Here is a 23,600-nt window from a genome sequence, read left to right as displayed (position 1 = left end):
TAGAAACAGCAAAGTAAAGGACACTTGCTGGCTACTCATAGTTAGTTGTATCCGCTGTATGAACATCAGTGTGAATATGAACAGTGAACACTAATAGAAGTCACTGTCTCCCCCAACTATCAGGGGTAGGGATAGATTAAAAACTCAGTAACGCTGAGTAAAAGTGAATACAGCGACACATAATGAGTTATATTTACCATTTATTTGGCTTAAATGTGGTTGCAGTAACACACAATAAATAGATTCTCGGTGATAAATCACACCAATTATGGATTTACAGCTAATACTTTGAAAGCATTCACAGTCACAACATTTAACAGCCACAACAACGAAGATCAGTTTAACATGAAGTAATGAGTAAATATTATGGCATGTATGATAATGGTATTGGACATTTGCATTGTTGTTTTCATGCACACAAAGTTTCCGTAAATATCCCTTTAAAATAAGTTCTAGCTTTGTGGCATAAAATAAAAGCCTTTGGGCCTTTATTTTAAAACGTCCCATGAAATAACATCCCTTTGAAATAAACTCAATAAACCAAGGTGTGGTTGTGTTTCCATTGTGTTATAGTGACCAATATTGAGTGAAAATAATTTAACAAAAATACTTTATATCAAGGGCTTCAGTAAGGAACAGTCAATAAACCCCTTTAGTGCAAAGTGAGTCAATAAATCTAAAACTGGCTGCAGCTTGGAACAATGGAAAGATAAAGTGGAATTATGATTAATTAATATTCAAGTGTAGTGCTGCTTGTGCTGCGCCAACTAGTTCAAAATCTAAATGGAATTCACATTTTCATAAAGAAAGACCATAAAAACTGAACACTCTTTGTAAAAACGGAATGTAAAAATACAATCTAATCAAAATAAAAACTTGAAGATTATAAAATGTGAGCAAATTTGCAACTCAGTCATCATTAACAATCTGCTTAGATACTCTGGATGCCCCCAACGCCTTTAGAGGAACATAAAGACCCTTAAAAGGGAGGATTCTAATGTAAACAATATCAAACTAATTGGATGCAAATGCTCAGAGTTTCAAGTTCTGAATTTGTTGTGTAGTAAAGAAAAGCAATGCACCTCTCCAACCTTTGAGATTGAATATCAATTCTGTACATTTTAAACATACAAATTATATAAACAATAGTGTCTATACATGAACACACAGCTTGTTGAACAGCTTATTTATAATTTGGTATTTACAAAGACTTTACCCTCATCAGTAACAAAAGCAGACTGGCCTCAGTGTTTTCCTTTTGGCCCTAAAGAATGGTTATCTTTTAATAGGTAAATAATAAGGCAGTCTGCATGCTGGGACAACTAGTGGTGAAAGTTAAGGCAGTCAATACAATGTGAGGACAAATTCATTTTCTCACATCTGTTAAACAGCACAATCCAAAAATCTCAATTTGCCTGTAGGTTAGGCTCATTAGGCTAAATCCTGAATCATCTTACCTTTCAAAATGCACAAGCCTACACTTACCCAGTCAAATTCTTTCACAGAATAGCAGGAGTATTTTGGGATAATGAGGTTGGCTCCTTGTGGTAAAGAATAGATCCAGTGATGTTCAAGCTCATGGGTAGGACCTGTATTGATGCTACTCAAAAGTCCAGACCTCCAGGCTGTGGATGTTGAAGTCTTGCTGAGCAGAGAGGGGTGGGTTGTTAAATGTTGCACACTTAGTGGTCGTGCCCCGGTACAGTTCAGCATCCAGCCATAGACCAAGCTGCCCACTAGAAAGAAGAGAGGAGCCAGTCAATCTAACTTGTAGGGTTTGATACAGTAACATATTTCCTGTGCAAATTTAAAGATGGACTATGCAACTTTTCAGGTGAGGAATTGGCTAACATAGAGATGTTATTTAATTATATGTCTATGGATGTTTTTGCATTGCCTGTAATGCTCCACTGTATGGCTGTCGACTCATTTATCTTACAGTAAGAATCCATGTAATTAGATAAATCTGAGTGGGGTGACTTCTCCACACATGTGACCTGTACCTTGGCCTTGGGCATCACCAGCTTGTCTCCATGGAGAGGGACAAGTTTTAATGCTCTACTGTGGAACATTCCAGACAAAGCAATAACATATCCGTGGAGAAAAGCTGGTGACAGACCCTCCATCTAGAAAGTTACATAGTGCACCTTTAATTGTTGACTTGTACATACCTTCCCCCTCCCATCTGCAGGGAGTCGATATTCCCTTTAACGAAGTAAGAGTTCTCTCCAGTCCAGCGATACACCTGAAAAAATGTATGATTTGAAAATTCTCAAGCAAGTCATCCATTATCATATCACAAATATTTACAACAAGTGATGTAGTTTTGAAGATGCTCTGACAGCAGCAATATTGATACAAATGATCATATTCATGGTCATACTGCAATTCCCAGTGTATCCCTTTTGTATTGATACGAGTTGTTTCATTTTATAAGGAAACATGTACAAACCTTTATTTCAGGACAAAAGCTGTAGAGGAATGTTTCTCCAGTACCATAGAAGCTTTCAGTGACTCTAAATGGATGTGTTGAAAAAGCTCCAAATATCTGAAGAAAAATAATGATTCAAAGTTACATTTATTTGCCTCTTTTAAACCAGTAAGCAACAGTAAACATTTTTCCAGTGCTTACTTGGTGATCCATGTCTTTGATCACTAGTAACACAGGACTGTCCACATCCAGTAGGCTTCTGTACAGGGTCTTGAGGCTTGTGCCATGTTTCACAGTGCTATAGGCCAGTCTCCAGGGGTAGCCTTGCACCCGGGCCGGTAATCGACAGGCGAGCTGGAGAGTAGAATTATCAGGTTTAAGTTCTGGCGTAACCTGGTTATCTCTTTCTGCACCTTCCAGTCAATAACTGTTTGTCATAATATTCATATATTTCTCAGCAGGGATAAAAAGACCTACTTTCTCAATGTGGGTGTCTTCCAAAAGGTCACTGCTGTCGGTGAGCAAAGGCAGCACGTCCACTGAGTCTGCATCGCAGCTTCCAAAACTCTGCCTACGCTTGGCCTCATTAATGGTGATTATCTAGAAAAGAAATTAAATGTAAAAATACTATTTGCAATTCTACATGGTACATTGGGTTAAATTATGAAGGATGCATTGTCGTACAAACAGAAATTGATGCAGCAGTAGTGAAAGTAACAATGTAAAAGCCAATGTAGAGCAGCAAAGTATATTTTATTGAACAATCGCATAGTTATGTGCACTCAATTTGTAAAAAAAATAATAATTGTGCGTTATGTGAAAATACATCTAAATGTGATTTGGCTCTCTGTTCAGATTAGTGGTTAATACTTACTGGTTAATACTTGCCTACTACAGACTTGAGTCTGTAGTAGGCAAAATGACGAATAAAGGATATGTTCCAGTTTAGTATTGCAAATTAACTCACCTCCCAGCTACAAGAAGCAGGGTCACCAAAGAAGTTGTCAATCATGTCCAGTTCATCCTTCTCCACCAAAACAAAGCCCTGCTCCCGGGCCTCTTTACCATAGACATCAGACCACTGTACAAAGAATGAGTACAAGTGGTCTACCCTGTAAAATAAAATACAGAGAGATTAATATTTTAGTAATGATCCCAAATAGACAAATTATGAGTTCATATCAATATATAGTTTTGGACCGCAAGATCTGCAGATGATGCAATCATCTACACTCAAGCCAAAACCGTTCAGCAAGCTGCTGATGTCACAGCTGCTTAATCGTCTGTGCAGAACTGGCTTAAGGGCTCGTGCCTCTTAAACACCACAAAAACAGTCTGCATGCACTTCTCAAAACGTCAAACTGAATCAAATGTCTTTAACAGTAGAACATGATCTGGTCCCAGAATTGAAATACCTTGAAGTTATCCTAGATGCAACATCGTCCTTCAAAATGAGTGCTGCTAAAACTTATTTCTACATCTATAAATACACTGGGTTACAAAAAAAACATTTTTGAAAGTTGTCTGTGTTTTTTCAACTGAATTAGGACCATTTTGCACCGCTGAATCCAAAAATGATATCCATTTTTCTCAGTCAGGTCAGGTTTTTATGCTAATTTGATTTTGAAAAATCCAATCTTCTGACTAAATTGATTACAATTTTGTGACATTATCAGTTGATTTTCTTTAATATTTCTCATTCAAAAAATGTTTTAGGAGATAAAAAATAGTTTTTTAACAGAATGTATTAATTAAATGTTGCGTTATGTTAATTGATAAAGGTAAGTACATGTAAATTGGAACGTTACGTTATCACTGTGCAAAATTCAGGACATGAACTTCTGTTTTTATGAACCCCTTGAATGCTCAGCAGCAGGGATGTCTCTCTTCAGAGTCCAACAGTAATCAGCCATCATGACTGCATCCCAGCGTCCCTGATACCTGGTCTCCATCTCTTTTATGTCCTGATGGAATCTCTCCACCTGCTCATCACTCAGTGATCCCAGATTCTCAGGAAACCTGAACATTTAGCTCCTTTTGGGAAAAAGGATGTGGAGCGTCATCATTAAACCACACTGGAGGAATCTTTGTCACTGATGTCAGGAACTTCTACAAAGACAGGTACTGGAATTTCATCACAGTGAGCTACAGGACGACGTGCTGATTCACTGTCAGGATACTTGAGGCTGCTTCGGTCCTTTCTGTTGATCCCAGTCACATCAATATCCCAGAAGTAGCTATTGATGTCGGCTCCCTCCAAACCATGGGAATTCCAAACTTCAGACAACTCTTCTTGCCTTTAGTCCACTGACGCAGATACTCGGTGCATGATGATGCCATGTGTGGCACCCAAGCTTCATCTTGGTCACCAAGTTTAATACCAAAATAAGCATGGTAAGCACGCTTTATGAAACTTGTGACTTGATTCCTGTTAGGAACATTGGTGTATTCACTGCAGATGTAGCAGAATATGTCAGGCTTATTTTTGCAAGATCTTCTAGTCGAAGCCATTTCATTCGCTTGTAATATAAAAAAAAAAACGATTAGTCATAAGTTGGCACATGCAAAATCTTCAGAATTTGTTTATAGCGAGAAATATAACAGAATTTTGCATCATATGATGTGAAAATACTCATACATGTAAACAAAAGTGTCCAAAAACAAATATGTAGCTTAGTTCAGAACGTTGACTTGATTGCGCAAAACCAATGTGATTTTTGGATTCAGCACATCAAAATGATCCTAAATCAGCTAAATCTTAGACAATAAATTTAGTGTTGACCAGTGTTATCTATTAACTAATTGGTCTCTTGCCTGCCCCACAACACTTAAAAACATTCAAACCGTCTATAAAAGAGGCCTAAAAATACTTCATAAAAAAACATTTCCCACCACCACTGTCATGTTCTGAAAAAGCATAGACTGTTGGAGTTTATATTTAATGTACTCCTTTAACAGTGGTGGTACGAGGGAGTGTAGGACCGTATAAATTAGGCAAGCTCTTTTAAGGTTTACCATGTTGTTAAAGACAATTTAGCAAGGATCACACGAGCCACCACCAGAGGTGCCCTATTGATCTCCCACAGATGGACCACCTTTGGTCAGAATGTATTATCTGTCCAAGGTGGGAGCCTGTGGAATAGTCTCCTGGAGAGAATGGGACATTCTCTCTTTCATTCTCATGTACAGTTCATTTAAAGCTCAAATGGTTATGGTCAAACCAAACATACACTCATTTATAGTGGCAATGTGATTTTAACATGTGATTTAATTTTGACATATTTGTATGTATGGGCAAAATATAACGGGGGTGGGTATAAAATATAACTGTCTTGAATGGGTGGCCAAACTGACTGAAATAATGGAGACTGTGCAAAGAATGGAATATGCAATATTGTGTATGGTGCAATAATGGGAATTGTCCAATGAGTGCAAGGTGCAATATTTTGGATGGTACAACAATAGGAACTGTAATGAGTGTAATGTGCAATAATGGGAACTGTGCAATGAGTGTAATGTGCAATTAATAGATCTGTGCAATGAGTGGATCTGTACAATGAGTGGAGTGTGCAATTTTTATTTTAGCCCTTTTGTGACCCCAGCCCTGAGACAACGGATGGAAATTAGCCTTTGGTTATAATCTGGTGTATTTACATACATGTTGTGTCATGTCTGTTCATTAGCACGCATTGTCCTAATCACATTAATAAGTAAATAAATGTAACTTTTGAGATGTTATTACTTTGCCTGGAAGCTTCCACAGTATGGGATTAAATTTATCTAGCTTGCATTTATTAAAGTACAGGTGTTTTTATTACTAAAAAAGTGTATTCTCATTGTAAGGGAGCTCCACAGATCTGTCTTGTAAGTTGGCCTGATAGTGTCACCTGCTTGTCTCAGTGGAGATAGATTAAATGTAATGCCTACTGTGGAACATTTCAAGCAAAGCAACAACTCCTCATGGAGACCAGCAGGTGGCCAAAAAGGTTACACAGTTAGTTTATATACCTTTCTTGAGGCACAGCAAACCAGTATTCTGGTTGTCTACCCCAACCTCCCGATGTATGGGCAGGGCTTGAAGTTAACCCACTGGTAAAGGACTTCCTCATTGGCTTTCCAACTTTAAAGCACAGAAACATGGGTGGATTTTTACTCTTCTCCTCCGATGACAGAAGCATGCCTAGAACAGATTCAGAGACAGTTACTGTATGTTCCTATAATGTGCTGAGTATATCATTTTCTTGGATTACATAATCTGGACCTTCAATTGGGGCCTGCATCCTCTGTAGAAGCCACGATTTCACCTCTGCCTCATAGTTTTTCTTCCGTTTCTCCTCCTCACTGAGTTCATTTCCTTCTGCTGGTCTGCCTGCAACTTCCTCTGTTCTTTTTGAGTTTAGACTAATTTCTTGAGGATTTGACAGTTCCCCTTCAGTGGTAACAGTTTTTTGGTCTGTCATATTCTCTTCAACTTCCTTCACAGAATCTAGCTTTTCATGGTCCACGGATTTGGCATTTTTGGCTTCAGTAACCTGTTCACTCTGAGATGTTGCGGCCTTTTTTAGAGTCTCTGATAAAGATTGTACTGATCCATCCTCAACAGAGCTGTTCTGGGCAACTCCCTCATCTTCTTCTTCATCCAACTTTCCCTTGGTTCCACAATGCACTGGTTTGTCCTGGGCTGTTGTGGTGATCTGTCCTCGGGGCTCAATCTGGTCTTTGCCAGTGTTTAGAGTTATTGATGTCCCTTCTCCGTCCTCAATGCTCCCATTTACAGTAGGATCCAACTCTGTGAATCCTTCATCCGATGGAGTCTTCTCAGTTTGATCTCCTATTGTACAAACTGATCCAAAACAAAATCAAATTAAAATTGTATAATGTAAACTGAAATAATACTAGTTTTGGGTACCTCTTTGTAATAACCATTTAATGTAACTTTGGCTTAGTAATGACCCAAACCCTTAGTTAAGTACATAGTAAACCTGAATTATTAATAAACCATTTGTTCATTATGAATTACGTGTTTATTCATGCTTTATTAAGGCTAATTAAAATGTAATTATTATTATAAAGAATTAACCAGCTTTGTAGTTAGTTACACACCAGTTTCTGATAGGGTTGAATCGATGTCATCCAAAACAATAGGTCTTTTTGGATTCTGAGCTTCGTAGCGACTAAAGGGGTTCAAGTCCCGTTCTGAAGGAAGCTGCTCCCATTCCCCAGGCCTGTATACGGGACAAAGATCCTCAGGTCGGTCCCTATCAGGTCACGCAGCACCACACAGCACACGGCACAAGATGGTGGCAAACAAATGAGGAACAGAAAAACAGAAATTCAACTGAAATTTAAAAATGGATCAACTTAAAAACAACGCAAGATGATGGCAACTATAAAATACAGACGAGGTTGGTAATATATAATCCACAGAAATAAAATGTGGTTTTAAAGAGATGCTAAATTATTCAAGGTGCCAAAAAACAAACAAACCTCAAAATCTTCCAAACAAGAGTGAGGGCATATTTTTGCACTATTTTGGTTACACAACCCATTCACCTTTTTGCATTTTACTTGAACCTTCATTTACAAGCATGTTTTAGGTTGCACATTTCCGATGGACTGCAAAAATATTATTCGTTTATCGTCAATAAGACAATGCACACAAAAAAAGAAAATATTGCCCTTGCCTAGTCTCTTGTAAAACGCAAAATTGTAAAATAAAGTAAGGTGAAACAAGAACCATGAGAAAGTTATACAACAAATAGGACAAAAGATTCCAGTTGTGTCCCTTACGATGGCAGGACATCCTTCAGCCTCATACGGGACACATCGTTGTACAGGGCCACAGAGACCACCTCCTCCATGGGGCAGATCAGACCGTACTCCTCACAGCCGTGCTCAATCACCAGGGGGTCCGACTTATGAGGATCGAACATGATGTTGTTGGGGGTAACAATCAGGACACCGCCCACCACTCCCTACCAAAACAAGAGTCTTGATGTAATTTAAATATGATAGAGAAAAAGTGTTGTTGTCACCACAAAATTTCACATTTGATTATGATACTAAGGAAAAGGCTTGATTACATGATGCCAGTTTCTTTAATATTACCTTGTGGTCTTATAATACTTGTGATATACCGGTAGTTCAAGACCATTTAATTATTCTGGGAAGGTGTAATTTTGTCCTATTTATGTGATTTAATTCAGTATCGACATATGTTCAAATACCGGTAATTATCTAGCTTCAATACTAGTTTGAGTATCAATTAGTATCTCAGTATTGATTTCTTGACAACCTTACGATGGAGTATAATTTATACAGTTAATTCGTACCATGCCATCTGTGAAATATTTGCAGCTCATTTTGATAAATTTAACAGTCGCAGGACTGTCATCCTCTGAATTGGGTGAGAGTTCTCGTTGGATGGACTTGACCGTCCTGCAGTCTGTGAGGCCATCCTATAAGACCAATCAGATGTTAGTTCATTCAACATGTACAATTAGATAATGGGAATGTCATTTGTTCAAAACAACAAAATCCTTAGTCTTCGAGTATGCAGTTATTCATATAGAATTTTTTAGATATTCTTTGTGATGCAATTATTCAAGTTTGACTTACTTGTGAGTTTTCAGTTAAGCCATTTGATGAGTTTTGGTCCGATTGGCTCAGATCAGGAACAAACAGTTTCTGTTTTGGTAGAATACCAATAACCCAAATTCAGCAGGATGGATAAGGATGTTCAACAGTGGCTTTTAATCTGATGCTAATGCAATACATACCTGGCCAGGATAAACACTACGGGAGAACAGCTTATTTAACTGGACCAGTTTGTTTGGTGTGATGTTAAACTTGAGAGCAATACTGTTTAGTGAATCATTTGGTCCAACCTGCAACAAAGAAGTGTTTGTGATATGTTCATATTTTATTTATACAATTTCTCTAAAGGATGCCATATTGTTCTTGTGCTATACTTACAATAAACTCTACGGTACCAGGAGGCCGTCTCTTCTCCCACTTCGACTCATTACTTTTACTGCCACCATCTACAGAATTAAATACAGTTGCTTCATTATGAACAAAATGGGGTTTTAACATACCGTTAGTTAAAATGGCTGTTATTGGCCTGAGTCAGTAACAAAGTAACTTGTGAGGGGCATTGTTCCTGATTAGTTTATTATTATTGCGCCAAAAGTTGGCAAAAGGCCCATTTGTATCATAAGGCCATTCAATTTTTTAAAACAGTGAGTCAGCACCTCCACACAGAAAAAAAAAAAACTGCATTATGAGATAGGAACATAGCCAAAAAACAAAAAACAAAAAAACTGTAGCAATGTAGAAACTTAATGGTAAAACACAAACTGTCAGGGTTTTGACACGTGATATTTTCACGTACTACTCCTTGGGAGTTGGTCGGAATAGTTTCAAATTTAGTAAAAATTATATAGGGGAGTGGGCGTGTTAGCGCCCCCTACCGATATTCTTTATGGTTTTTGTGTAGCATGCCAGCGAACACCTTCATTTCCTGTTTTTTTAAGACTTGTCAGCCTAAATATAATGGACATATGGATCATATAAAAAGTGTACACTATAGTCCCCCAATCATAGACATAAAATATCAACAATATTTGATTTGTGCAAAACTTGGGGATTAAAATCTATGCATGAGAAGATGCAAATAATTATATTATCGATAGGGGGCATTTTTCATGGTTGGCCAGCAGGGGCGAAAAGAATCCTAAAAAAACATTTTAAAAATTCTTATACACACATGCTTAGTCCGACTGTGTTCAAATTTTATTCAGTTATACAATGGCGGCAACTAATTACAGTAATATGTCAAACACCATGATTGATGCTAGAGTGCCACCCACAGGAATGCACAAAGTTTACAATAGGGAGAAAGAAATTGCGTTGACATTAATTTGTGAAACTTTGTAAAATATTGTCATGACAATTAAGTTTCCTTGAGTTAAGTCAGAGTGCAACTCACTTACATGGAGAGCATTGGAGGAGGAATTTTCTACATATTAGCTCTACAGCGCCACCTTTTAAGTGACCCCATGGGATGGGAGGCACATGTACTTTGTCTTAGGCCAATGAAACTTTTAGGAGTGATGGGCTACATGAGGACAACCCTAAAACATAAGTGGAGCAATACTATACATCAAACAGGAAGTCGGGCCATGTTGGATGGCATTTCTCCCACTATTTTGACATACATTTATATGAAATCTAGGTTGTTGATTAAAATTAGCTCACACCCCGCATGCCACATCTAGAAATGTTGATGATCAATAGTTATCCATTTTTCTGGGATATTCATTAAGATTTCTGTGTAACATGCCATCAAAAATGGTCTTCATTTCCCGTTTCTTCGATACATTTCCTATTTCTTTGATACAGGAGCTAAAATGACTACTAACTAAAACTGGTACTTACTAAAGAGTAATGAGCACATAACCAATGTTGACTATAGAACCCCTTACAATATATATATAAAATGTATAAATTATTATTTATCATTATAAAACCTGGAGGATTAATTGTATTTACCATAAAATGCAAAAACAATTGGACCAACATCATATTCTTTACATCGATTATTTAATATTGGACTCACTAAATCTATATAGTGACAAAAATTACTTTATGCAAAGTTTTTATACAAACATTATTTAGGTCAATTTAACTGAAAAAGCCAGTTGCACTATAGCCTCATTACACCTGATTCAAAGCCATGAACCCCACTAGTATAATGAGAGTTACATACATACTTTGCATCTATGATTCATAGAACGAAAATGATTGGAAACTGATACTAAACTGACATTATTTAGGTCACTCCAGTTGAAAAAGTCAATTACACCATAGGTCGTGATTAAGAGGCAGTCACGAGTCTGTGGCGGACACAAGTCCATGGCTGCACATGGGAGGGACGTGCACATGGTGCATGGTAGCAAAGGCTCTCATCACCACTTGCAGCTTTAATCTTAAATTACTCCACAATGTGACCTTTATACTTGATAAGAGCCAGTATTATTTCTACAAACAGAAAAGAAAATAGTTCAATGTCTCTTACACATTGAGCTTTGCTATTGCTTTTCTGTGCAACAGAAAAGCAATAGCAAAGGAGCACAAGAGGACCACAGTGTATTCCATCAAACAATTCTAGTTTGAGCCACTATTGTATTGTGACTGCATCCAATATAGTTATAGTCGACAATAATGAACAGCATAGACAGTTTGTGCAGCTGTCTGCTTACTGAATGTATGACAGACAGTCAATAATTAGACTGCTTTGTTTGGTGGAACAAGTGGGGAATCATATTACAACACAAGTACAAATACATTGTAAAATTGTGTAAATTAAAACTACAAATTGACCAAATTTCTTCACAAAGTTCAAATTCCTTTATTTTAGAGTAGATCAATCTCCCATACTTTAGAATATCATCTATTACAGAAATGTGTATACAATGAAATTGGATACATTTTGTATATCCCTGCAAAGCTTCCACACGCTCTAATTAGTACAAAAAATGGGTAAGCATCTTGGGTGAGTAAAGAATAGTTATTAATAAACATTGCTTCATTATACAAGAGTGAGACTTACTTGAGCATCCTGGTGGCTTTTCGGATATCCTGTGTGGTTCTGTCATGTTGTTTTGGTCTGTGCCATTGGTCATATCAGGACAGGAAATGATGGACGGCGTCTGGTCATTAACAGTTTTCTCCAGCTGTTTGAGTTGCTTACGCCTCTTCAGTCTGTTTCAAATCCAGAAAAATAAATTAAATCAAACACAGATGATCGAGAATTTCTTTCAACAATTACTCAATGACAGTTGACAACTCAAGGGGTGACAAATTTCAGCCAATGTAAAATTGCCAAACTAGCAAAAACACAACTCAATTTCTAGACTAAACAAGCATTGTCTCCAGATAAGCATGTGCAATGTCTGACCTCCTGACCTAAGAAATCAGGTCTTCTTCACTGAACCTACATAGTTTTTACACCACATAAATTACTTTAAATGGCTCACTAACTTGAACTAACTTGGACAGTATAATACAACAGAATGGTTATAAACTGTATAAATGATACATCACTGTCATGTCAGCCTCATTAAAGTCAGTTCTTGTCATTATAGTGTGTGATTTACTGTTATGTTCACTTTAGCTTTCTTGCATCAGCTCTAAATGCTTGCTCCAGCATTAATCATTGATAGTTTAGATATTATGTAACAGCAATTCCAGTTCAGACTTTTTTGGGGTACACTGAGGGGTACTACCGCAATGCAGTTCTGGACAGCTCAACAAAAGTGGAGCACTTAAGGATAATGGATCTACTATATGAAGTCAATAGTCGGTGAAGCTTTAAGTGTGGGTTTGTTGGAGAAAGATAATGACAAGAGACCATCTATAATGTCTTGGTGCAGAGGATTTTTGCTCCAGGCCAAAGTAGAATAAAGGGAGAGAAAACAGAGGCACCTTTAATGTTGAAGTGGTTAATGGAAATGTTGGAGCAGGTCGATAAGACTGCAGACAGACACTCCCACTGAAACCTAGGACACTCACATCTGGTGCACAACTCAGGAATTCACAGAGACACGACGTCCTCCTGCAGGGCGGTTTGCAAGAATCTGGACTCTCTCTCTCTGAAGTTTGAACCCATAGCCCTTCAAATTCTAATAGCAACTTTATTCTAAATGGAAACAGTCTTGCATACATACCTTAATAAAATATTTTGACAGCGGTGTGAGAAAACCATGTTTCAATCTGCTACATTTCTCAGTCACATTGCATTTGTAAAAACACCCAAATGACACAGCAGTGTTTGGCCTTATATAATGAGCTTCAAAATGTTGTGCTCCAATTGTCCGGAAAGCAGTGAACACATGGTGATAAAGGGAGCAGGGGGAGCATGTGTGAGCTGGAGCTGAGGTCCACTTCGCTTCCTGACATGTATTTATGCCAAAACCAAAAGGGTGCATCTGAGTATGTTACCAGATGAGAATAGAACATGTAGTACCCAAATTGCTGGCTTGTGACAAGGTAAATAATAAAACTTGAATTAAAGGCAAGGCAAGGCAAGTTTATTTGTATAGCACAATTTGTACACAAGGTAATTCAAAGTGCTTTACAGAATAAGAAAGACATTAAAATCACACAAATCAAAACATAACTAATCACCCAATCTGCAACTCTCTCACCCACTCGTTTGCACCCTTTAAAAACTCCCTCTTGCACTCTTTAAACACCGTCTTGCTCAGTTTAAACCAATAGATTTTCCAATAGATTTTCTCATGACTAATTGCTAGATGATGGGACAGCATTTTTCCTTAAATTATAATACCTTTCTGAAGGCAAGATGGCTGTGGTCAGAAAACAAGAATTATTTCTACCTTGAAAAAGTATTAGCTACTCATAGTAGCAGAAGCACTCGCTTTTAACGACACAGGATGTGTGACATGTTGAAATTCATCATCAATATACTGGACATGCCCGGTTATTAGACCCCAAGGCAATATGATATCAGTCTCAGGAAATTTGATGCTTATGCATTTATCGAACCATTAGAGCAAAGCTTTGGTGAAGACAATATAACCTAATTAAGAGTATCAATATTTTAAAGGATAGTGGACTGAATGTATAATGAAGGTTTAGTACTTTCCTGGTAGATTTAGTTTTTGAGAAAAGAAACAAACTACGTAATAAAAATGTATTGTGTTGTCACATACCTTGCAAAATACCCTGGCTTCCTCTCGATCTTCTCCATCTGGCCAGGGGGCTAAATGTGCACTTGGGCTTGCACGGCCATGCAAACATCCACACGCTCTAGTCCAGGCCCGGCAAACAACTCTAAGACAATCAGCTTATGTCTCACACTATTTTGTCCTCGCCCTGTATGAAGGAAATGTGTATATAATTGTATTGTCCTTGGTATTTTATTCAACAACAGACTGACGCAGCTAAAGGCGTATTACGCATGGCGAAGCTTTGACAAGGCAAGTTGAGGACGCTGAAAGCCTCACTATCTCAACTCACTCATGATCTAACATCGGCTGCCCAACAGTATGGAAAATACACACCACTGCATCGCACATCTAACACTTTAGCACATGTGGTATGTTATGTCACAAGGCTACACTACACATTTAAATGTATGTTTTGGGTCAAGAGTGTGTTGCGTGCATGCGTACATAGCCACCGTAGCAAAATATAGGATCGAAATAAAAAACAAACAAACGAAAGGTTGCAAAACATTTAAATTTCCGATTTATGTATTTTCTGTCTAAAACCCCACAGATATTTTATAAGACAGAAATGTCAAAAGAGCCCTTTACCTTATAGCCTACATGCTACATCTTCTCGCATGTAGCAGTCAGTCTGCTCTGCTCAGTAGCAAAGATCCTCCTTCAGCTCAATGCTCAGTCCACGTCCAAACCAGACACGGGTAAAACAGATGGATTAGCTACTTATGCTAAGAGGAGATTCACTAACTCCACTGTCTAAACGCAGTACATATACACCGATCAAGGTCCACTGTTTCAGCTGATTTGACGACAGCCTTCAGCACACACTAGCTAGCTACTTTGTTTACAAGACAATAGCCACCTGGTGGAGATTTTACGCATATTACCCCGGCACTGTTTCTGGAAAGCTCGGTTCTATCTGTAGCTATGCCACATCCTTTTCTCTAGCGGAATAAAAAATGCTATAAAATTATGTTTTTCTGCAAAATTGACGATGACTCAATGATGGTTTAGGGATGTGTTTTTCTCATACCTCAAGTGCATCCTTCTTGAACAAATGAACATCAAATTGGAGCCGCTCCCTTAGGCTGCCCTCTGGTGTCAATTTCTATGAAAACACACATGCAAATACAAAGTGGCTTTAGTGGTTTCACTAACTTATTTTTTTCACCGTATAGCCATTAATAAAATACACTTAATTTGTTTACACCGCTCCTTTATAGATAGAATTCAGGCCTTATATCTTCTATATATGTTTCTACCTAGACTAGCTGAAATCAGCGCTCCCTGGTGGTCTAGTGGTTAGGATTCGGCGCTCTCACCGCCGCGGCCCGGGTTCGATTCCCGGTCAGGGAACTAACTGTTTTAGTTTCCACATTTATGTGCATGTTTAACTTAACTAAGTACAAACAGTAATGGTGATAAAGATCTATTTGTGTCCTTTGCACAAATAGATCTTCCATCTATGCCACCTCCTCACTTCTTGCTGGTATGCTTTACAGCACGTGTCAAACTCAAGGCCCGTGGGCCAAATGTGGCCCTCCACATCATTTCATGTGGCCCTCGACAGGGTAAATTAAAAAGTATGATGGTTTAAAAATCTTAATTTATCAGGAGATACACAGTTACACAGCCATATTTTACATCCAGGCAAATGCTTATGCAATATTTGCAACTTGTATAAGTAAGAGTAATAATAGTAATAAGGAACATAAGTAACAGAAACAGTTAATTAACAAGTTAAAAAATGTGTTAGATTTATTTTACATCTGGCCCTTTGAGAGCAGACATTTTGCTGATGTGGCCCTCGGTGAAAATGTGTTTGACACCCCTGCTTTACAGCAACTGAAGGGTATGTTTTAAAAAAAGCAGCGACAATCACAACTGAACCTAACTTGCTGGTGCCCTAACCTGCATAATGAGGACAGGCCACGTCTCATGTGAAGGCCAGAACTTCATCCACTGTGCTGCAGGTGCTTTGGTTCAGTTAAAACTGTCCTTTTAGATTTTGGGACCACCAAAATAAATAACGTTAACATGAAGACCTTGGCCTTCACGCCCAATCTTTTTGTAGTTAAGAATAAATCAAAATTGCAATCATTATCAGTAAAATTAACATTTGATTTTAGCATACATATAGATCATGAAATATTTAACACAAAAATCCTACGTACCCTCCCTTCAAATCTTTCGCAGGTCATCTGCCTAAGTCCCGAAAATCATATTTATTTTATTTATTTATTTATTTATTTAAAAAAGGGACAATGCACATTAATCAACATTACAAAAAAATGTAAATGTGCCCGAGTTAGCTGACTAGAGCTAATTTTCATCGGTTGTCCCCAGGCCAGATGTAACAAGGCAACCTACAATTAAGAGAGCATTTCACATCAAAAACATTCAAAGATAAGAATTAAACATATTGAACGACAATATAATGTGGACATAATTAAAAATATGTACATTTACAAATACCTATTTACAATTAATGCTCACAAGACTGAGTTTCCACAAGCCATTTTTTGGCATTCTTTTTTAAATGAAAAGAATGATAGAGACTCTCTAATGGCTTCAGGGACTGTGTTCCACTGCTGGGAGGCTTTGAGAAAACTGCCTGACTAAATGCTGATCTTCTGTGAGGAATAACACAGTCTGCCCTCGCTGCTCCTCTGGTCACTCGGCCCTCACTAGATCTAAACTTTACGAACTCACCCAGTGATTTACATGTCCGTGGTAAGGTAGGTAGGTCCGTAGGTAGGTAAAGAACGGGTATATCAATGTAACAATCCCATAATCACACCACTAGATGGAGACGTTGCAATGCAACTCATGTTAAATGTGATGTGAGCAAAATGTGGAGCCTGAGTCCAAGTCTGATATAACAATGGAATAGACATTGCAGTGCTATTTCAGTCTTTTGAAACACAATCTGTAATTTGTCATTTAATACAATCATCCAGTAATTGACAGATTTCACATTTTAATTCATTGTTCAGTTTTACATTAGAATTTTAATTTGAGGAGCTGTGTTTCAGATGACCCTAAGGCAGACCAGGCAACAGGCTCTGTAACTGGACAGCACTGGTTAACCAGTTCCTGCCTGACTATGTATCTTGGCTGTTATTTTGACAGGCACTATCAATGTGAGAGGAGAGATAACTTGTCTTGGGGATCGACATGGCGCCGGTGTGTCCGTCCTCTGGCCTGTGTAGACTTTCACCAACACCTTCCATTCTCCCTGCATATTCCGCCCCGCTGGAGCAAAGGATTATGGGGCACAGTTAAGATGAAAGCTGGGTTAGAGTTGGCATGTGTTCTGTTCTAACAAATGTACATGGGCCGATATTTTACAGAGTGCTTTATAATTTTACAGTACGCTAGCATTTTTAGATCCAGCCTAGGCATTTCTGGTTATGTCCAAAGCCAATAGTGTACAAAGTAGTCCTGCTTTATAGTATTTAATAAAACCAAAATGATGAGTTACTGTAAAATTTTCCCTTCCATTAACTTCTTCAAGATGGGGCTTCAGAAAACCTTAAAACACACTAAATGGCTCTAATCTCCTCCTTGTCATAAGATGTACATGTACATTTACTTATTTCAGACTGCAATTTTGGATTTTGATCCTATTGTCCTGGCACAAGTATTTTTACAATAACATATTTTACTATTACACATACACATTATTACTTCAATAACCAGGTATAACCAGGTAATCATCTATTTTCATCAGTGCTCATTTGTCTGGTGCTAAAAATACAAAAACAATCTTGTATTTTGATATAAAGTCACAGAGCTCTGACCCACAGCAGGCCTTGAGCAGATTTGAAATCAATTTTGTCAGACGTCAAACACTGGGAGTTTAGACTACTACTTGATAACTTCAAGTACACAATGAAAGCAAGACGTCGCTAAACCTAAACAATGATAAAGCATATGTCACACAAATGGTAAGTGATTAGAGAAGATATAGTGTTTGTTTGTTTTCTGTTTTCTGATTAAACATTTTACTATCACATTTGATATCTTCATAAAGCCAAAGTTGTTTCAGTTTCTTTTTTTGTGGAAGTCTGCCCTTTGAACAAGAAGAATAATGATTATATTAACAAGAAAACTTTAAAAATTGTGCCTTTTTTGTTTATTTGTTTTAGCTAAAATACAAGTTGCAATTATATATATAAAAAAAGATATTTAGATATAAAAGGAAAAGTACTTGCTGTCAGGTATGAGTATATGAAGGTTGCTTCACTGGTGGTGGTGTCACACTAAATGAATGACCACCTACTGGGTTACCATAAGGTTACTGACCTCCACCGCACGTATCCATAAACACATGCTTTCTAGTTGATCGCCAGGGCAAAAAGCAGCTCCATACTGTATACCATCCCATGCCACACTGTCAATCTGCACCTTAAGCTGAGCCACGGCAGCTCGTGACCTTTGCCCCGCGGACTGAGTGGCAGACGAAAGGTTATCAGTACTCAGGCTTTGACTTCTTAGACTTTAATGGTCAACACAGGGCAGGGGCGATGCAAAACAGCAAAATAAAATTAAACATTGTTTTAGAGAATCAGACAGTATTTTATGTAGTTTGTGGTCATGTGATCGCAGTGGGGGGCAAACGGTGCATAGTTGTTTACCCTGCTTATCAGAGGTGTTGTAACAAGTTAAGGAACACATGCGTTGACCCCAACATGCACGCTAAATCCTCACCTGCAAATAACCCCAAGATCTATAGGTAATTTCTGCATCTCATACTAAACACAGACTTACTACAACAATATATTCTGTCTTTCTGATATTTGATATGTCCACAGATGATAAAAAGTTAGCAGTTAGCAGTAAATCTCCCCAAAGTCTTCTTAACTCTCCTCTGATCACATCTGCCATTTAAGAGGCTGTATGACATGAAAAACTACAGTCACAGTACATCTCATGGGTATAACTATGAGCCACAGAAAACGGAGCCTATAAATAACAGCTGTAAATACCTTTATGAATAATGTCCATGTCTTCTCATTTATGATGGTGAAATAGTCTAGAGTCAACAGTTTTTTTATGGTGTATTTCTCTACAAGACAAAAAGTTGTGTGTCTTTGGATAATAGCATCAGATATGAGAGTACCATTTCTCCCAAATAATATTAAGTAATACATTCTAGATTATTGTATACTTGGATATGACATCTAATTCAATAATTTGACATTAAAACAATTGGAAGGACAAAACATTTAATAATGCACAAAATATACTATTTTTAAAGGATATGTCACAAGAAACTAATAAACAATTTTAATAAAAAGACACTCAAGTAATAGCAATTAAGCAAATATTACTGAGTCCTCTCCTCTGACTAGCATACTGCTCTCACACACTCACAGACTCTAGTTAGCTTAAGCTAGCGCCACATCAGTCCATCATCGCAGATATGGGCCTGCGGTTAGATAGCAGGTCTGGCGGCGCACAAGACATTTTGTCCACTCTGTCATGTTTACTTATAATGATAAGCTTTGATGGATTCTCTGCAAGCTATAGACGCCACGTTGCACACACCATGTAACTTACACATGAAGATTGTGCACATAAACATTCTGAGGGAATAATTTGAAATAACCAAATAAATGGAATATATGCCAAGAAATAGATAAAGACAACATTTATGAATGGTAACTAAACAGATAAGCTCATATAATAAACGACTGATTGCATTTGTGTTAAATATAAATTGTAGAGTGACAGTTAAAAGTAAAACTAAAACAGTTTAAAACAATACTTACAAAATAGTTTAATTACAAAAGTAAACAACAACAAAAATTGACAACAATCTGTATTAATATAGTTTACGGTCCGCAGTTATTAGATCGTCCCTCACACATGATCAATAACACAATCTTATCCTAATCAGAAAGGGTCTTGGTGAGACTTCAGTGGGTGATGGCCTGTGTAGTGTGAGCCTGCTGGTTTATTTTAGCCTGGCTTTGGGCCAGATTTCTGACGAGCCCATTACGACGGCTCTGCACCAATTAAAGAGACTAATGAGAGCAGCCGTTTGTCATGTCAGAGGGTCAGGAGGAGGCACTGAGACAGACAGGGCACACTCACTGTATATGTTTATCATACTAATGTGATCTCAGTGTTATCAACCTTTTAGGGTTACACTGAGAGGAAAATTCTAATATTTACTTTTATTTTAATGAGTACTTTTTTGCATTGGTTTCAGGATTCTGGTAAGCTTATCCAGGGGTTTCAGAAATTAAAAAATGAAATTAGGACTATTGCCATAGCCATTAACAATTTAAAATAATATTTTGAATGAAGAAAAGTAATCAAAACAGGAAGCTGAAACCCACGAATAATCTATCTACTTTTTACTTTTAAAATTACATTTTAAAATATTATATATTATGTAGATGTTTTTTGCAACATAAAAAAAACATTTACATAGTTGTAGCCTACACCTTTTTCACATGTACACCATGAGGTAACCCTCTCCGAAATGCTTTTTGTGTTATATAAATCAACCCTATCTTAATATAGATGTGTAATTTCTTCTGACTTCAGATTCAAGTCCATCTCGCTCATTCAATAATTTCAGCTCAAGGCCAGCGCAATGATCCATGGGTTTTGGGGAGTGTGTTTGACAGAGAGAAAGAGATACCCACAACAGAGAGAGGTGGAAATGAGGACTTTAGCAACAACGGCCTCTTTCTTTCTGAACTGTACCTCTCAGAGCAGTCAAGGCCGCGCTTTTCTTCCTCCTACTTGGTTGTCGAGGAGGTCAAAGACTCATATACACACTCGAACAAACACATTTCTGAGAGCGGCTGCAACCGTTACAAATCTCCTGTGCCTTATCGAGGACAACTCACTGATAAGTGTGTCTCCACTCCCCATCCGACAAATCCATCTTCCAAAACATCTGATACAAACTTAGCACCGAGTGGGAAAAATATGAGGCTAACTGGCAGATTGATGGTTCAATTCCCTCCCATCACTGTACATGAGGCAAGGCAGCACTGAAAACTCTATGGTGGTGGGTTTGAAAAATACACATACTACATATAAGAGGTATTGATAATTAATTGGGTTTAGATGACATGGATTGTGTATGTGTGTGTGCTGTTGTTGCACACTATGGGAGTGCTGCACCTGCAGCTAATGATGTGAAAAGTGCCAGCTTCTCTCACTCCCCACAGTCAAGCTTGCACCTGATGACCCAAACCAGCTCACTGAATCCACACATCTTTGACTTCAGTGGGACAAATAGTTTCGAAATCAAAGTTTATAAAAACATCAGTCAGTTTATTTAAAGAATGATCATGTCCTTTTGTTAGAACTATTAGAAATATTCCATTTCTGTACTTTAATTGATAGTTATAAAAGGCCAATGAGTAAATAATGCTTGTAACACCTAAAATCTATGAATGTGATGTAATAAATAGTATGGATTTGTTTGTAGGGCACTGATTACAAACATTTTGTTTTGAACAGAAACGCAGTTCCTCTTTGCCACTAAATATTACGATCCAAAACATGTTCCTTTTTAAGATACTATACTGTTTATTAAAAGAAGGATTATGTTTAGTGAAATGGGAAAAAGTACAGTTTTTTTGTACTCTGTCTAGAATAAATAAATGACTGCATTTTAGTAAGATAAGAAAAGGTGAGCACTAGCTGGAATGGTTTGAAGTGCATAACATCTGGTGAGCTTTACAAACCCTATATGTGAATTAACTGATGTCTTGTATAGTTTTCACCCTGTGTAATACATTTGTCATAATTACTTCATCCTCACCTCTGGCTGGTGTTTTTGTTGGGAGCACGCGTGTCGGACGTGCAGGGCCAGTGAGGCGAGGTGGGCTGGGTCCCTGGTTCCCACAGCCCGAGTGGAGGCAGCCTCAGCCGCGCTATCTGCCTCTGTCTCCGGCCCCCCAGCTCCAGAGGGCCCCCTGACGTCAGCTGGAGCCTGATAAGTGGGTGCAGCATGGAGGCCTGTGGATGGAGCAGAGAGAGGGGGGGGTGAGGGATGAAGGGATGAGGAGGGAGAGGGGTTACACTAACAGTGGATAAGAGCGTCAGACAGATAAGAGGCAGCGTTGTGTGGAGCCTCTTTTGTTTTCCACTGCTCCTCCTGTCTGCTGCCATCTCCGCTGCATCCTCTGTGTCTTCTGTCCTGTGTCTTAAAACCTTCTGCTCCTCGTCTGACTGTTAAAACAATCATCTATGACAGTCCCTTTATCTTCAATGTAATGTTTGCTATTTATTTTATAGGGGTTGTTAAAGATTGGCAGTATGTCCTATTATTGATAATATTCTGAATGGTGTTTTTAAAATATGCAATATGAATATTTGGTATAAAAATGCTGCAAAAAAGAGCTGATAAAAAAGTTTAATGTTGTAATTTTACAGTCTATTCATTTCTCTGTTTAAAAGGAGACAAAACAGGTTAATAAAACATTCTACCAGGTAACCTTGCTTTGAAAAACGTGTGTGTCTTTCTTACAGACAAAAAGGTTTGTTGTTACAACCTCTTTGGTTGTTTCAGTGAGCATCTGACACTTTTCTTAGACGCTTCTGAGTAAGATGACAGATACTCACCAAAACATGGCAGGATAAAAACAAATATTTTTGTCTTTAAAAAAGAGCACACAAAGTTATCTAAAAGAAAATATAATGAATGTCCTGGCATCTTTCATTTTACCAAGTGGCACCGTGAAATCTTCGCTTACTACTTTTTATATGGATGTCATAACTTGCAAGAATTGTATTATTATCAACATTAACATTAAACAACAAAATATGCAATACATTTATTTGTTCAAGTTGGTAATAGTGTTCTTCTACAGAAATTTTCTAAAACAAAAGGTGGCCCTTATAAGTTTAATTCAATGCAGCTTTTTGTTCCAGTTTTGACTGACTTTTTAACCCCATCACTTGAACTCTCCCTGAACTCTTAATGAGCATCTATTGTTGATGACGTTACCATTTCACCTTTACCTAACCTTTATCTTACCCCGAGTTTACCTCTTCAGGTACAAACAAGGAGCTGTCCCTGCCTCATAAGCTCTGTGCATCCGCTTATTAAAGTCCGACGCCGTGTGTCTGTTGGCCAGTTCCTATTTGTTAGGCAGTGGACTTTGGGCCATGCTTATCACAGGGAGAGGTCCTGGGATCCCTGAGTCTTCATTGCTAAAAATATACCAGTCATAGCTCACATGTGCATACACTTTTTGTATCATAGGGCACCAGGCTGTTTTCTGGATTAAAGGTAAAGCTGTAGGGGACCAGATATATTTCTGAATCCAACTGGCCAAACTCCAACTCCAGAATATCAATCAAATGTGCCAATTATTTAGTTTTTAGTTTTCTCATTGACAGCTAAGCAATTTGTTTGTGCCCCTCTTCAAAGAAGAATT

At 37.9% G+C, this 23,600-nt stretch overlaps 1 protein-coding gene and 1 non-coding gene across 2 annotated transcripts; one reads left to right on the top strand and one right to left on the bottom strand.

Moving 5' to 3' along the window:
* Window positions 1–183: 183 nt before the first annotated feature.
* On the bottom strand, window positions 184–15,245 carry LOC117392820 (nuclear receptor coactivator 7). Its single transcript, XM_033990975.2, has 17 exons — window positions 14,776–15,245; window positions 14,170–14,332; window positions 12,045–12,196; window positions 9,407–9,474; window positions 9,211–9,318; window positions 9,050–9,118; window positions 8,764–8,889; window positions 8,222–8,406; window positions 7,535–7,689; window positions 6,693–7,274; window positions 6,440–6,611; window positions 3,399–3,543; window positions 2,909–3,031; window positions 2,633–2,785; window positions 2,453–2,548; window positions 2,172–2,245; window positions 184–1,736 (listed from the first exon to the last, which is right to left on the bottom strand). The coding sequence occupies exons 2-17, from the start codon at window positions 14,205–14,207 to the stop codon at window positions 1,601–1,603; spliced, it is 2,382 nt and encodes a 793-aa protein (XP_033846866.1). The 5' UTR covers window positions 14,208–14,332; window positions 14,776–15,245; the 3' UTR covers window positions 184–1,600.
* A 223-nt stretch (window positions 15,246–15,468) lies between these two features.
* On the top strand, window positions 15,469–15,540 carry trnae-cuc (transfer RNA glutamic acid (anticodon CUC)). Its single transcript has one exon. It is a non-coding gene; the product is annotated as a tRNA-Glu (tRNA).
* Window positions 15,541–23,600: the final 8,060 nt, after the last annotated feature.

This window comes from Periophthalmus magnuspinnatus, chromosome 24 (genome assembly GCF_009829125.3).
Source record: "Periophthalmus magnuspinnatus isolate fPerMag1 chromosome 24, fPerMag1.2.pri, whole genome shotgun sequence".
NCBI lineage: Eukaryota > Metazoa > Chordata > Actinopteri > Gobiiformes > Gobiidae > Periophthalmus > Periophthalmus magnuspinnatus.
This window is presented reverse-complemented; position numbering and strand designations above follow the sequence as displayed.

Coding starts and splice junctions, on each gene's coding strand:
- LOC117392820 (XM_033990975.2), bottom strand. CDS start 14,207: ATGGAGAAGATCGAGAGGAAGCCAGGGTATTTTGCAAG. Junction 9,475..12,044: donor AAAGCCACCAGGATGCTCAA/GTAAGTCTCACT, acceptor TTAATTCTGTAG/ATGGTGGCAGTAAAAGTAAT. Junction 9,319..9,406: donor CTGGTACCGTAGAGTTTATT/GTAAGTATAGCA, acceptor TCTTTGTTGCAG/GTTGGACCAAATGATTCACT.